Source organism: Ursus maritimus, unplaced genomic scaffold (assembly GCF_017311325.1).
Source record: "Ursus maritimus isolate PB19 unplaced genomic scaffold, ASM1731132v1 scaffold_8, whole genome shotgun sequence".
NCBI classification, from domain to species: Eukaryota; Metazoa; Chordata; class Mammalia; order Carnivora; family Ursidae; genus Ursus; species Ursus maritimus.
This window is the reverse complement of record NW_024426996.1, coordinates 12,572,182-12,588,249: the sequence shown is the minus strand read 5'-3', so window position 1 is coordinate 12,588,249 and position 16,068 is coordinate 12,572,182. Positions and strand designations below refer to the sequence as shown.

The following is a 16,068-nucleotide window of genomic DNA, read 5'->3' as shown; positions in this document are numbered from 1 at the left end:
AAAGCATCTGGAGTTTATAATTGCTAAATTAAATGAGCACTAAAAAATACGAGCTTTAATTTTTTCTTTTAAATACTAGGTTTACATACCTTTCATTATACATCCAAAACATTTTCTTAGAATTTTAGGTATCTAAGTACTACTGACCAGCAGTTCGGATTACGTCGGCTGGAAGAACTGAGACCTTTAACTATCAAGGATTTTAGGCTATGAGCTAAGGTGTAAGATTTCTCTGTTCTTTCCACTTGTCACAATTCTTGTCATTTCCATTTTTAGGACACTTCATTAGACACTCAGTATCCTGTCATATTCAGTCATTTTCCGTTTATCTTTAATATTCTGTCGAAAATCAAACTACTGTATGCAGATTCACTTCTAAAAATACAGGTATGTATGCCTATTTCTTTGTCTTCGTTAACAAATCGAATGATAAATACCTTCTCAAATCTACAATATTTTGGGGGTTGATACCATTGAAACCAATGGTTATAACATTCACGGAGCTTAAACTCTAATGAAGGTGGCCAAGACTGTCATAATCTGGATTGGCTTGCCCTTGAGGCGTGTTAGGGCCTCAGTAGTGGAGGAGAGAGCAGCATGGACAGCTGATGGAGTTTGTAGGGCTTGTACCTTGAGGTTGGGCCCTCTATACAGGTCTTCTGTGTGGTACTCGAAGAGGCATAGCAGACTTGGGCTTGATTGGGATTAGCAAACCAATATTTAAGGAGCCCAGTCTGGTTAAAAAACAGAGCAGTGGGAATAGAGTTGACAGAGGATTCTTGAAATGTGGACACACATAAATGGCTGGTAGTCTAATGGTGCCATGATCAAGGTTTATAAAAAGGATTCTCTTTTCAGTGAACTGTTATCAGATGAATTGGTTCTGTTTGTCGTCATATCCAGAAAGTGATTTTGAACTTAAAACTGGACTGTTGAAAATGCTTCTGGAAATGAAAGTGCCCAAGAGTGTTAGTTCTTATTATCGCTTTTATATATGCATCTGGATATGTATATTTATGAGTAATATCCAAATATATGTCATAACAGTGGATACTTTTACATAATACAGTTAACCATTATAAAACAAAATGGGAAATTGATTTATGAATATGACCATTGATTAAATATTTAACAAAGGAAAATGAAAGGAAAAAAGAAACAAGAACTTTATTTTCCTTCAACTCTTAGAACTCTTTTCTCCTAATTTTAAACAGGCCTCCAGAAATAACTTTATAGACCCAGTATTTGATTGTTCATTATGCTGAGAGCCTTAGACTTTAATGGTCTCAAATTGCCATTTGGTCAGGTAGACAATCTGTGTGTATGTGAGTCTGTCTGTCTTTCTGTCTCATATATAACTTCTTAGATGATCTGTGCCCTAAAGTCTCTCGTTGGGTTTTCCTCCTAGAACAGGATATCTTTAGAGAGGTCTCTCATACTTGAAGTTGCCTGCATGCTTGCTTTCTGAACTTTTTTCCAAATGAGGAGGTTATGTTCAGCACACTGCTTCAGTGTTTGCTGATCATTCTCTTAGCCTAATGATGGTAATTAGCTTTGGTAACTGAGGTATAAATAATCATGTTTGCAGGATAAAGTGGACCAGCGGAGCCCACAGTTGGTCACCTTCCTGCTTACACTGGTTGGCTCCACAAAACTTTTCATGCCTTAGATGTTTCTTCGGCTCACTGAGGGTGAATGCTGAATGTATAGCCTCTTTCCAGTGGCTTATGTAAATAAGGCTCTGTTCATAAATGTTTGTGACAAGCACTCATAATAAATTGAACCAATTTATTCCACTTTATAAATTCCCACTTGGAGCATATGGTGAAATGAGTGAAACATTTCTGTTTTTCTAGGAGAAAAAATTTAGAGCTTGTATGCGGTTGGCTGGAATTGTGGAACAAGGAGGGTCCGAATTAGCTTTGCTGCCCACTTTCAATCTGTCAGTCAGAAGGACTCACTTGATTGAGGATGTTTTGAGTCACCTAAGTCAGTTTGAGAATGAAGATCTGAGGAGGGAGTTAATGGTAAAGTATAATTCTCAATATTTTTGCTGCTGAGAGAAGGAAAACATAAAAGGATGTAACAGTGGGTCTTCCAGAGAAGAAGGAATCTCCCTTTGCCGCAGAGCTTGTCTGTTTTGGAGTTTCCCTGATTCCTCACTTAGCTGTGAATTGCCGGGAACGGCTGCGGGTACTTGGTGCTCTCGGGCTGAGGAGCAGTGGGTGAAAGGATTGTCCTCCCCCAGCCTGGACAGGTGGAAAGTCCAGAACTAGCCTTAAGAGGTCCAGTCTTTCCTGAGGCCTGACCCAGCCTGGCCAGTCACCCCCTGGGAAGGGTTCATGAGGTTGACACAGAGGGGATTTGGGGATTTGTTTCTGCTCTCATGCAGGAGCCCAAATTGCTTTGTGGAAAAGAGAACTTCCTCTTTATTGACTCTATAGTTTTTTGAGGGTATTACTGTCGAAATCCCCATGGTCTGAACATAAATGATCTCTGGTTTAGTTATTATATAACTTGTCTTACTAGTAGATATTTGACACATAATAATAATATCTAGTAAATCTGGTGAACGTTTTCCTTGTGCCAAGAATATCGAATGCTTCACAAGTACTTGTGTAACCCTTTCAGTGACACTGCATGTAAGGTTCTGTTTTTCCTTCATTTAGCTGATGGGGAAACTGAAGTACAAAACTATGAGGTGACTTATCCAAGGGCAATACAACAACAGGTATCAGAGCCAGGATTTGGACCAACTCTTAGGCTCCAGACTTTCTGCTTAATCACACAAAGATTTTCCTTGATGGTATTTATTAGAGTGTTTTTGATAGACCCGAGTTCCCATTTACCCTACACGGATTAAAGAATGACTTGACTGAAGTTCAAGACACTGTTTTAAAAGTGTGTTGCGCTGGGGTTTGCAGTTAGAGGTGGTATTTCCACATATTTTTTGCACATAGAAAATTTTTAAAAATCTAACAAACTCACGATGTGAATCTTACCTGTGGTGGCCAGCCAGTCCACTGAGTTATTTTAGTTCCACTCTGACATTTCATTCATCCCTTTTAAACATTTAGGTAACATTTGATGAGCAGCCGGCATTTTCCAGACTGTGTGAGGCATTTTGCGAGTGTTATTCTGTTTAATCTTTCTGATAATCTCGTGAGAAAACGGAGGCTCTGTGAGATGAAGGAGCTTGCCCATAGGAAGGAGCAGAGTACGATTTGACACCTGGTCTTTTTTTTTTTTTGGATATTTATTTATTTAGAGAGAGAGAGAGAAAGGGCAGAGGGGAAGGGAGAGGGAGAAAGAATCTCAAGCAGACTCCACACTGAGCAGGGAGCCCGACACGGGGCTCGATCCCAGGACCCTGAGGTCATGACCTGAGCCAAATCCAAGAGTTGGACGCTTACCCGACTGAGCCACCCAGGTGCCCTGACACCTGGTCTTACAAAGATTTTGAATAATTGAGAGTTGAAACTTGAATCTGTAGAAAATAGAAGAGGCATTCATCTAATTAAACCAGTAAAAGGAGTTTTTGGGGAAGTGCCAGCGGACTATCCAGACGGAAATGTTGAGCAGGCCTTCGGACAGGAGTGTGTGTCAGAGAGAAGGTGGAGTGGATGGGAAGGTTAAATGCCTGCAGGTGGTAAGTAAAGTTTAAAGAGAAATCGAGCATCCAGGGAAAGGAGAAAGGATGGAAGTGCCGGCACAGAACTGTAGGAATTTCTGGTATTAAAGCAGCAGGAAAAAGAAGAGAGACGAAAACCTAATTAATGCTTCAGAAGAGAAAACAAGGGAGAAAAGAGTGTGAAGAAAGAAGAGGTGATCAGAAGTATAAAATGAGGTCATGAAATCAAGGGGAGGAGACATGAGAACAAGTCCTTGGCAGAATTGGGGGTTCACAGGTTCTTGGTCCTCTTGAAGAGAGCATGTAAGTAGGGAAATAGGTTGGGAGGCTGGTGTACCTGATTCTGCAGTATTTGGCAACCTCGAGTAGAAGCCAGTGTTGCCTGTATTGGAGACAGTGGTGTTGAGATTTTTTTCTTCTTTTAAGAATAAGGGACACCTTAACACATTTGTACACCGAAGTGGGGGAGTCCAAGAAGAAAAGACAGGAATGAGCAAGTATTTGAAGGAGCAGAGATGGGTTATGGTAGAACCATCCTAAGAGGGGGTTGGTGTCAGCGGGTACCTTCGCAAGGAGTAAACAGTCACGCCAATAGATGACTTATCTGTGCTCTGGTTTTTCAGCCTTTGAAAATCCACCTATTTTTTATTTCTTTATGTTTATTTTCATTTTACTTAACATTCCTTATTATATAATAATGATGCCAATTGAAGTCAGCTTAGTAGCTGAAGACATCAGGCTCTGAGACTTGACAGACAGACATAGGATTAAATCTAGGCTGCACCCCTTAGCTGTGTGTGACCTTGGGGAAGTTCATATTTAAATTCTTGAAGTTCATCACCTCATAGAACTAATGTGAAGATTAAATATGGTAATACGAGTAAGATGCTTACCATAGTGCTTACCAAATATTTGAGTCCACAAATAATGTTTGCTTTTAAGATAATTAAATGAGCCTTATTAATACATAACAATACAGAGCCCTGGAAGTGAGATATTATTTGCTCTGTTTCTTCAGGTTTCATTTAGTGGAGAAATTGGACATGACTCTGGAGGAGTCAAGGTAGAGTTTTTCCACTGTCTGTTTGAGGAGATGACCCGGCCAGAATATGGGATGTTCATGTATCCTGAGGAGGCTTCCTACATGTGGTTTCCCGTCAGGGTGAGTCCTCTCCTCTTTGTTTCTGGTTGTCATGACAGAAAAGGCATGTCACATACCACTGGAAATTAGGTTGTCTAGACAGTTTCATTTTAGGAGAGGACTTATTGATACATAAAATTATGGAAATAACCTTCAGTTGATTAGTTTCTTTAAAATGGAGTCCCCTTTCCCTGCGTTCCCATTTCTGTCCACACAGGAAAATTTAAGCACTGTATGTTGACCATTTATAGAATGTATGGATAAAAAGGAACCCTTCCTTTCCCAGGTGCCCTTTTTTTTTTGGTTCAGTTCTATTTTTCCTGATGAATTTGAAAATTCGTTTTCAAATTTTCATTTGAAAGGCTATGAAAAGAAATTGGAGACTTCGGTTTATGAGGATTTGCTGAGCCTAATGTGGTTCTATTAGTGTCCCTGTGGCAGATTTAAACTGACTCAATGACTGCACATAAACCCTCAGTATTATTACTGCAAGCTTATTTCTTTCAAGATTTTATTTGTTTATTGAGAGAGAGACAGTGCGCCAGTGAGGGGAGGGAGAGTGGGAGGGGGGATGGAGAATCTCAAGCAGACCCTCCACCGAGCATGGAGCCTGACTCGGGCTCCATCTCACGACCCTCCATCTCACGATCCTGAGATCATGACCTGAGCAAAATCAAGAGTCAGACACTTAACTGACTGAGCCACCCAGGGGCCCTGCAACCTTTTTTATTTTAATTTGTGATTTGACTTTGTGAAAGGGAGAAAAGATTACCTAATACAGATACTCCATTTTACTTGTAAAGATTAAAACACATCAAGTTTTTTTTCTCTTTCCAGCCTAAATTTGAGAAGAAGAGATATTTCTTCTTTGGGGTTCTTTGTGGACTTTCCCTATTCAATTTCAATGTTGCCAACATCCCTTTCCCACTGGCCCTGTTTAAGAAACTTTTGAACCAGACTCCATCACTGGAAGACTTAAAAGAACTTAGTCCTGTTTTGGGAAAGTAAGTAAACATAGTTCTTTTTCTAGAACTCTATATAATATATATTTAGATACAGGCATAACTTGTTTCATTACCTTTTGCTTCACAGATTAATAGTGAAGGTTTGTGGCAGCCTGTGTCAAGCAAGCCATCTTTCCAACAGCATTTGCTCACTTTGTTTCTCTGTGTCACATTTTGGTAATTCTCACAGTATTCCAAATTTTTCCATTACTATTCTGTTTGTTACGGTGATCTGTGATCAGCGATTACAACTCGCTGAGAGCTCAGGGGATGGTGAGCATTAAAGTATTTTTAAATTAAGCTCTGCACATGTTTTTAGACATACTGCTGTTGCACACTTACTACAGTGTGGTGTGAACATAACTTTTATATGCATGGGGAAACCAAGGAATTCTTTTGAGTTGTCTCTGTTGGGATAATTGTTCTATTGTAGTCTGGAACCAAACCTGCAGTAACAGCCCCCCCCATAGTATTTTCATGTTCAATAGCAACATTCTAGGTACTTGAAGTTAATTATAATTTTGGGAAGAATTATTGGATAATAATTTAACTTTTTCAAATTAAGAGAAATTGATTTTCCCTATGGTTGGTCCTTAATACTTGCATTAATCTTTGAACTTTATTTGTGTAGAAACAGTCATGGGCAGAGCCCAGGTTATACCCTGGTGTGAAATCTGCAAGTGGTGTTTATTCTAAATCTCGTTTCATATCCTCACCTTTAAAGTGAAAACTTACTTCTAAGTTAAAAAGCCAAGCCACCACCTCACAAAGAATATTGGTACTAGAAAGGGGTGATATTCCTGCTGTGTAAGGTGTTCCTGCACATCCAAAAGAAAAATTGACAAAGTATACGAGAAGGCAGCGCACAAGAGAAGTAACAGAGTGGCTTCATCTCCCCAGTGCTCGTGGAATGCATGAAAATCAGAGGCTCCTCTGTGCTTCAGATTGACAGTGGTTGTAAATACCCATGCTATATAGTGTTCACCGGGGTTTGGGAAAAGGTTTGCTCTGATTTCAGGGATTAGTAGTGGACATAGGAATTGGCGATTCCTTTTCAGAGAACAGTGTGGTAGTACTTACCTGAATCAAAAATGTATTTGCTCCTTTGGCCTAGCAGTTCTGCCTCTAGACATTTGGTTTCAGAAATAACACAACCATGCGGGGATTTTTCCATATTAATGTATCTTGTATTACATAGTTCATAATGTATGGAATACCTAAATGTTCTTTAATAAGGGAATTACTTATTTTTGGTCTATTTATGCAGTGAAATCCTATGTATATTTTTATTTTATTTTATTTTGAGAGAGCACGTGAGTTTGGGGCGGGGGGGGGCAGAGGGAGAGGGAGAGAATCTCAAGCAGGTTCCTGCAGAGCTCAGTCTCATGACCCTGAGATCATGACCTGAGCTGAAATCAAGAGTCAGATGCTTAATGGACTGAACCACCCAGGTGCTCTGATCCTATTATTATTATCCCCATTTCACAGGTGAGGAAATAAACACAGACAATTTGGGTAACTTGTCTCAGACCCCATAGTTATAGAACCATGAATTGAACACGGTGTGGCTCCACCATCCAACTATTAATCATTATTACTAATTATACTAATAAGATAAGAAGTATCAAAAGCATAGGATTTGGAGAGGAGACAAATTTATTATTTTTTACTAAAACAATGAAAATGACCTAAATAAATAATGCTTGTGCCTCAGAAGCCTTAATACACATCAACTTAGTAAATGTAAAGATCATTAAATCTCTATCAGTGTTCCTCACACTTTTAGGTCTTAAGAATTTTTAGAAAGCTGTATTAATTTAGAACAGTGCAGTATGGGTGCAGGTTTTCAATGGAATAAAAGTGAGAGTTCAGACGCTGATCCAGGCACCTATGGAACTTGCTAGAGGTAGCATACTGGATTAGTGGGAACAGGAATCCTGTCAGTTCATGTATATGGGGAAAGAATGAAAGCTGATAGCTTATGCCATGTATAAAAATCAACTTCATGTGGATGAAGGACTTAAATATTAAAAATGCTGAAAATACAGACAAATATTCTTCTCACCTTTGCATTCTTAAGCAAGACATCAGAAGTACCAACATTAAAGGAAAGACTGATAGTCTGACTGCAGTGAGATTAAAGAATTGATCTGTTCTTCATGAGCTACCTTAACAAAAGGGAAACAACCCCTCAAACTGGTGTTTGTGACATATTTTGGGGGTGGTAGAAAAATGGGCTAGGGGAGGTATCCATACAGGTAGGTATAAGATATTAGCAATGTTTTAAGAGGAAGGTTCCTAAGTATTCTTCATAAAAACAGCCATAAATAAGCACGTAAGCCATCCATGGACAAATAATGACAAGAGTATCATGAACCAAGTATTATCGTGTATCCGGTTTTGTCAGCTGAGTTCCCATCACTCTCCCTCTCCTCCCCGCCCACCCACCCCCACAAAAACCTACAATGAATAAAATATGGTCTGTTTATCACAGTTCTGTAATAAAAAATATCCAGTGGGGGAATAGTCAGTTTGGATTCCACCTTCTTCCGGAGGCATCCCCAGTGACACATCCCTTCAGAAAGAGTTAACCAAGGCAGTACTTGTACGCTCACAGAGTTCCTGCACATAGCTCACCGTACTGTGGTGAGGCTTCCATCAGCATATCTTATCTACAAGTCTCAGGGTTCACTGACAGTAATGTCTCAACTTTACATCTCTTAATGCCTGCCACACTGGGAGCTTACTAGATATTCGTTGAATGAATACATGAGAGAATGAGCAAATACCATGAGACATACGACTTTAAAAAATATGTCTGAAGTACCATAGGACTGAAGGATGGAGATATAAAAAGACTGGCTGCTCTCCGTGCTGTATAACCTATATTCTCACAGATGCCTTGAAACAGTGAAGGTAGTTGAATTTCACATCTGTCTTAAGCTTGACGATATTGGGACAGTAGATACAGAGAAGGTCCCTTGACCTTCTCATTCCTTAGATTTCCTAAGTGATACCTGATACTTAAAAGGAGATTATTTGTTCTGTAGGTACAGTTCAAAAGCTTAAATAAAGGTAACACCAATTTGAATGAGTTTCAGTATCAGTAAATGCATTATCAGTCCTTTTCTGTAGAAACCTACAATCCCTGGGTAAGGGAAGGTAGGATGAAGGGAAGAGAGGTGGCAGAATTGCAAATACTCATAAACGTCACGCTTATAGTTGAGGACTGGCTATCCGTACACAGAGAAATGGGCATTGTTAACTAACGACCTGACCTCCCATCTTCAGAATAGTCGCGCGTCTGACATTTATTTTAGATGATGTATCTAGTGATCATGATTATTGACTTTTAAAAAAAATACAATTATTTGTTCCTTAGGAGTTTGCAAACGCTCCTGGATGATGAAGGCGATGACTTTGGAGAAGTATTTTATATCTATTTTAATGTGAGTAATGATAAGAACCAGATTACGGATCAGTGTTAATGTGACTAATCCTTTACATATTTATCTAGACACGTTACTCTTTAATAAAAGGACAAACTTCTAAATTAGCGTGAAAGGGTATTTTTTCCTCTTTTTTTTTTTTTTTTTTTAGCTGGGCATATGAGGTAGATTTTACTGTGTTAACAAAGAACGCCTAAACTTAGTGGCTTAAAACAAACACAATTCATTGACTTTCTGGACTGGGTCGACTTGGCTGGGCTGGATGGTTTACACTGGGCTCGCTCATATACCCAGTCATTGGCTGGTTTATAGCGTGGGCTGGAACAGTTTTTCTGTCCTAGGGGTCTCTTATGCTGCAGTGGGCTAGTTGAGGTGTCTTCATAGGATGGTCTCAGGATTACAAAGGGTGGGGAGAGATGGCAGGCCTCAGCACGTAAGCTGCTGCTTGAGCTTTCACTTTCGGCAGATCCCATTGGCCAGAGTACCTCACATGGTCACACCCAGATTCAAGGGCTGAAGAACGGGATTCCTCCTCCTGATTGGGGGTGGGGGTGGGGGGGCAGGCAGCTATTGCAAAGTCATACTGCAAAGGGCCTTGAATACCAGGCTGGGAAGAATTTGTGGCCATTTTTGCAAATCTACCATACTAGGTCTATACTGTATGAAGTGACTACTGAGATGTGCAGTTTGCCAAATTTTTTTCAGTATGATAAAATAAATCAAGTTTTGTAAAAATGCATTTTTCATTCTGCATGATAAGGTGATATTTTATCTGCACATTATTTGCTAGTTTTTATCACTAAAACGTGTACTTTTACAAAGTCTTGAGAAAAGAGGTATGCTTCAAAGTGTTTTTGTTGATAATAGGTTGTTTCAGATTATGTTGGAGATACTATCTGAATTTATTTGTGATTACAGGTGCATTGGGACAAAAATGATATCGACTTAATTCCTAATGGAAGTTGCATCATTGTTGACCAGACGAACAAGTAGGTACAGAGAAGTGAAATATTTGTTTTGTTTATATACTGTTTATTTCACTGGGCTCTAAAAATGTCTTACAGTTCTTACCAATTAATCATTTTTTTAAATAAGGCAGAGAGTTGGTGTATATTGTGTGTATGTGTGTGTCTCCTGGAGTTTATATTCGGGTCGAGAAGGAAATAGCTTTCTCAGAGAGGCCTTCCCTGATCTCCTGTCTAGGTTTATACCACCAACTTCCCTCTCTATCCCCTTACCCTGTTTTACCTTTTCTGTTTATATCACACATTACGTACCTTTAGGATTTATCTGCTTCTTTACTTCATCATGGTGCATCTGGTACCTAGAATAGTCTCCAGTGTGCCGGGTCTGTGGCAGGCACTTAGTATTTGTTAATATTATTACATGTTACTGTGGTGTCTTGAGTTCTCAGCCCCTTATAGGATGCCATTTTAAAGCCACAGTTTGGGATGAGAGAACATTCCATTGATAGTTGGTCAGAGTGGCAGAGAGATACCACCAAGTGAGGATTCTGGTGTAGGCCAGCTATTTTTCTTTCATCTTTTAATCTTTATTTTTTTAAAAAGAACTTTGTATTGAAGTCTGACATACAGAAAAGTACACAAATAAGTATACAGATCAAGAAATAGAACATTTCCAGCTCTAACTAGTATATTTTACGAATACTCCAATTTATCTATAATATTTCTGATAGACATAATGAAGTTCTCTGCCTCTTAATTACTTTTAGCCTGGGCGATTTCCCTGAATCGGCAAATGGCCCAAAGGGGAAAAACTGCAAGTAAAATTCCAGGCTCACTTTCCAGGGCTTCCCTTCTCTAAGCTCTTAGTAGGTCAGAGGCCTCTTGCATCTAACTCAGATTTGGAAGCCTGGAGCTAGAAGTGCTTTTGTAGATTATCTGGCTTTTTCTAGTTCTTCTCGCTGGGAGTATTTGGGGGAAGCTACCCCATCATAGCTCATAGTAGAGATCCCTTCTGTATTTGTGCTTAGCCACAGAGACTAATATTAATTATTGTCATACATTCAGACAGTATGGTAGACCATAAAGTAAAATAGGAAACCTTCCCCATCTCCCAAGCTTATTCCCCAGAACACTCTCAGCAGGTCAGGTTTTACTCTTCCAGACTTTCTCTGTTCTAATCTGTGTACTTTCTCTTAACTGTATGACCTTGAGGAATTACATTAACTTCACCAAGAAACTTCTGTTTCTTTACTAAAATGTCGTAAGAATCTGCCCTGGGAGTTGTATGAAGGCTAAATTAGATAATATATGCAAAATAGCCATACGCACATGGGAAGCACTGAGTTGTTAGGTGTTCTAGTTTTCATTTTATTTTTGGTCTTCTCCCACCTTCCCCACCCCGCTGCCAGTTTCCTTCAGGGTACTGCAGTAAGCTGAAATCATTTTTTGTTTCATTAAAGGAGAGACTATGTTTCTGAGTGTGTCAATTACATCTTCAACATCTCTGTGAAGGCACTTTATGAAGAATTCCAAAGAGGATTTTACAAAGTTTGTGACAAGGATATTATTGAATTTTTCCATCCGGAAGAACTAAAGGATGTGATTATTGGAAATACAGATTATGACTGGGAAACATTTGAGAAGGTATATCAAAAGGCCTGAAGTTTGAATTTGAATTTCTTTTTTTTTTTTTCTGAATATATTTTTTTGGGTATTTTTTTTCTCTAGAATGCACATTATGAAGAAGGATATGATAATTCGCATCCCACCATAGTGATGTTTTGGAAGGCTTTACACAAATTGACTTTGGAGGAAAAGAAAAAGTTCCTTGGTAGGTATTCTATCAGGAGTAGATCTAGAATCTTACGTCTTTTTTATGGGATAAGAAAACCTTGTTTGTCATAGGCACCATTTGCCACAAATCCCAGTGTAAGAGCCACTCCAGGTCCGTTTGGATGTTCCCTATGCCAGGCTGTGCAGACCTAACAAATGTTAATGTAGGTCTTTCCTGTGATTTCAGCCCTGCCTGTTGCTTTCAGATGTCCCCTCAGTTCTTCATCCAAGTTAGATGTTTAGTCTGCTTCCTGTATTTGTGACTCGGGCACTGTGGGATTAGCCATATTTTACAGTGTCATTGTCTCCAATCCTTCTTACTTCCCTTTCCACATTTTGATCTCAGTTTCATGCTTATTCTGTTGTTTACCTGCAACTTTGCGTAATGACTGTCTCTCTCATTTTCTTGCAAAATTTCCATACTTACTTTTGAGAAACACTTATCTTCTCCTTTTTGTGGATAACACGTACGTTGGAAGATACTCGGACTTCTCCAGAAGCCCAGCCTGACTTTCCAGTCTTAGCTTAACAGGAAATTATTTCAGCCAAACAGTTCCCTCATCTGTACATTCTTGAGCTCACCTTCTGCTCTCCCATCTCCAGGCTTTCTCTGAAGCTCCTTGTCCTGCCTCAAACCCTCACCCTCCTCCACGTTGCCACTCTAAACCTTCCCTTTCCTAAAGGTCCAGCTTAATTCTGAGCTCTCCGAAGTCTCCCCAGTCATCCCAGCCTGATTCTCTCTCCCTGCTGTGAACCCCACGCCGCATTTTCACTCGGAAGCACTTAAAATTCCGTGGCGCCTTATCTGGCTGTCATACACCCTTTTGTTTTTCCCTTGCTAGTTGTCTTTTTCTGCACAAAAATGTAATCTTTCCACCCAGACTGTAAGCTGCTTGAGGGACAATGTGTCAGTCCCTGATGCCGTCTGATGCACACTCTCCTCGGGGCCCTCAGTAAATGTTTTTGAATAAACACGTTTTTTCCTCTGTAAGTCTTGGTCTCTGGGGAGAAGATCACTCAATTTTATTCTTCTTTTTAGTGTTTCTTACAGGAACTGACAGAATTCAAGTAAAAGGTTTAAAGAACATGAAAATAACATTTTGCTGTCCTGAAAATGTGAATGAAAAAGATCCCATAAGAGCACAGACGTGTATTAGTGTCCTCTACCTTCCCAAATATTCTACAATGGAAAGGGTGGAGGAAGCACTTCAAGTAGCCATCAACAGCAGCAGAGGCTTTGGCTGACCCGGCCTCACGTGCTTTACCGCTCTTCGGAAATATTTTCAAAAATAAAATTAAGAACTCAAAAATTAATGTAAATGTCCTGCTGACTATTCATTGTGTTTACCTGCTCTTTTAGAATGTGGTTTTGCATGTGAGATGCTTTGATAATGATCTAGACGGGGCTGTTAAAAACAAGGTGACCCCAAAACAGTGCATTGAAGAGGGCCGAATTTTCTTTTTCTCTCATAAACGTCTTGGCTAAAGTGGTGCTTCTCCTACTCCCTCTGTTCTAATGAAAGTCACAAATGCCTTTCTTGTTGGAAATGTGCATGGAAACTGTCCATTTCTGTCTTAAATCTTCTGTATGGCATTTGAAACCGCCGACTCCTTTCTCCTCAGAACTGTCATGAACTGGTAGACCTGTGGCTTTCTTTTTCTTGGATTCGTTGCCATTTCCTTTGCTTGTGTTTCTTACACTCCCCCGACCTCCGGTGCTGGTGTTCTGTGTTCTCACTCTGCACACCGCCCCCCTCGTCAGCTCCATAGCTCCGCTCCTGCCCAATCTTCCCGCTGTGTGACCTACAGGAGCTGGTAGATTCCAGCCCCAGCCATTTTTCTATCTAGTCTGTCTCCCTGCATACCTTGGCTCCTTAATCTCGGCACGTCTAAGAAGAAAATGATGGCTTTTCCTGTATTTCACAGCTTAGGGTGGTTCCACCAGGACTTCCCTTCTTCCTCTTTACTCCACACATTCAGTCAATCAGGTCCTGACAATTCTTGTGTCTAGATGAACACTGCCCCACAGAACTTTCTGTGAGACTGGAAACCACACCCCCCTCTCCGCATTGCACTGTTCAATAAGGTAGACTTACGCTATAAGGTTTGGTCTTTAAAGAATTGCGAAGAGAGAAAACTTAATTTTAATTGTCAGTGGTGGGAAAAACAGCCTGGAGTTGTGCTGCCCAGTATGTGGCTGTTTAATTAAAATTAAATAGGGGCGCCTGGGTGGCTCAGTAGGTTAAGCATCTGACTTCGGCTCAGGTCATGATCTCAGGGTCCTGGGATGGAGCCCCGAGTTGGACACCCCACTCAGCGGGGAGTCTGCCTCTCCCACTGCCCCTCCCCCTATGCATGATCTGTCTCTGAAATAAAATCGTAAAAATAAATAGAATTAAATAAAATGAAGATTCAGTTCTCAGTCACTACCCAAATTTCAAGGGCTCAATATCTACATGTGATTGGTGGCTACTGCGTAAGTGCAATAGGAGGGAGCACTTGGCACTGACAGGTCCCAAACCTACAAACCCCTATAGTTTTCCATGTGCTTTTTTTCTGGGAAGAGGATCCACAGTGTGATAAAGTGGCACAAATCAAAATGATTTGAAAATCAAGCAGTAAAGTCCTATTTCATTAACATAGTCATCAGATCCTTCTAGGCATGCCCCCTGTGCAGCCGCAGCCCGCACTCCCACCAGTGCCCCGCATACATAGTGTACTGCATTCTAGTCATCTGTAACTATCTCAATTTCCTGAACAGTCCGCAGTCTCTCCCGTGATTTCATTCATGCATTTTCTTCTGCCTGGAACCTTCTCGTCACCCCTATCCCCCCACCCTTCCTCAGCTCCTCTCTTTTCAGTTCTGCCTCCAACTCAGGGTTCTTCCTTCTTGTTTCTCAGGATTCACTTAATCTACTATGGCTGCCTAGTAGGTGCCACGCTAATAAATCTTTGTGGAATATGGCTTCCTAGCCCAGCATTTCACAAGTGCCATCTTTTCTGGGTACAGTCCTCATTCTGGTTCCTTCCAAGGGCTTAGGTGCCAGTGGTTTCTCATATGACTTAGCCACAAGTGCCACCTAGTGGCAAATGTGGAAGATAGCAATCACCTCCAAATGGAGCATTTCAGTAAGGGAAAAACTTGGAGAAGACAGGCCTTTCTCCCCACAGCTATAGTCAGTAGTGAGAATCTTACTATGGCTTTTGAGGGTGCTAGGTAATTTCATATTTCCTACCTCCCTTAAAACAACCACCAAGTCTGGAAGTAGGTATCATCATTTTCATCTTACAGATCTGGAGTCAAGTTCAGAGAGGCTTCCTTACCCTACTCTGCAGATTGGAAGAAAAGAGGGAGAGAGGTCATGGCAGGTCTATTTTTGTTCAGAGTGGGAAATTCTCACTTTGAAAGCTGAGGGAAGGATCTTATTCACAAGAGGGGTAAAGGTGATCCTTGTCCGTGATGCAGATGACACTAAGGAAGATAATCTTAAGAGGTTTTAAGGAGGCAAGAGATCCCGTCATTGTGAAGTCAGCTAATTTCTGAGGAGTGGGGAAGAGTCCCAGTTAGTGTAAGAATGAGATAGTATTTTTTTTCCTAAGATTTTATTTATTTATTTGACAGAGAGAGAGAGAGGAGTGCACACAAGCAGGGGGAGCAGCAGAGGGAGAGAGAGAAGCAGGCTCTCTGCTGAGCAGAGAGCCCAGTGCGGGGCTCCATCCCAGGACCCTGGGATCATGACCCGAGCCAAAGGCAGATGCTTAACTGACTGAGCCACCCAGGCGCCCCAATAAGATAGCATTTCTTGTGGTGGGCTTACAGCTGGAGGTGGTGGGGTCAATGCCATGGTGTATGTAGCATGAACTATGTTATGGGAAGCTAGTGAAGGAGAGTCCCCGTAATTAGACATTTAGATACTACTTGTTTATTGTTACATTTCATAACAGCTTTATTGATGTATTATTCACATAGGATACAATTCAGCCAAGTGAAGTGTACAACTGAATGGATTTAGTATATTTACAGAAGTGTGCAACCATTGCCACA

At 40.6% G+C, this 16,068-nt stretch overlaps 1 protein-coding gene across 1 annotated transcript in view; it reads left to right on the top strand.

Annotated features, from left to right (window-relative positions):
* Nucleotides 1–13,337, top strand: part of HERC5 (HECT and RLD domain containing E3 ubiquitin protein ligase 5) — a 41,014-nt gene extending 27,677 nt beyond the window's left edge. Inside the window, exons 15-23 of the mRNA XM_040624883.1 lie at nt 277–387; nt 1,857–2,027; nt 4,650–4,793; nt 5,610–5,776; nt 9,159–9,225; nt 10,144–10,214; nt 11,651–11,834; nt 11,919–12,021; nt 13,063–13,337. Coding sequence (XP_040480817.1) covers nt 277–387; nt 1,857–2,027; nt 4,650–4,793; nt 5,610–5,776; nt 9,159–9,225; nt 10,144–10,214; nt 11,651–11,834; nt 11,919–12,021; nt 13,063–13,268 — 1,224 coding nt within the window. The 3' untranslated portion in view covers nt 13,269–13,337. The remainder of the gene's footprint in view (nt 1–276; nt 388–1,856; nt 2,028–4,649; nt 4,794–5,609; nt 5,777–9,158; nt 9,226–10,143; nt 10,215–11,650; nt 11,835–11,918; nt 12,022–13,062) is intronic.
* Nucleotides 13,338–16,068: the final 2,731 nt, after the last annotated feature.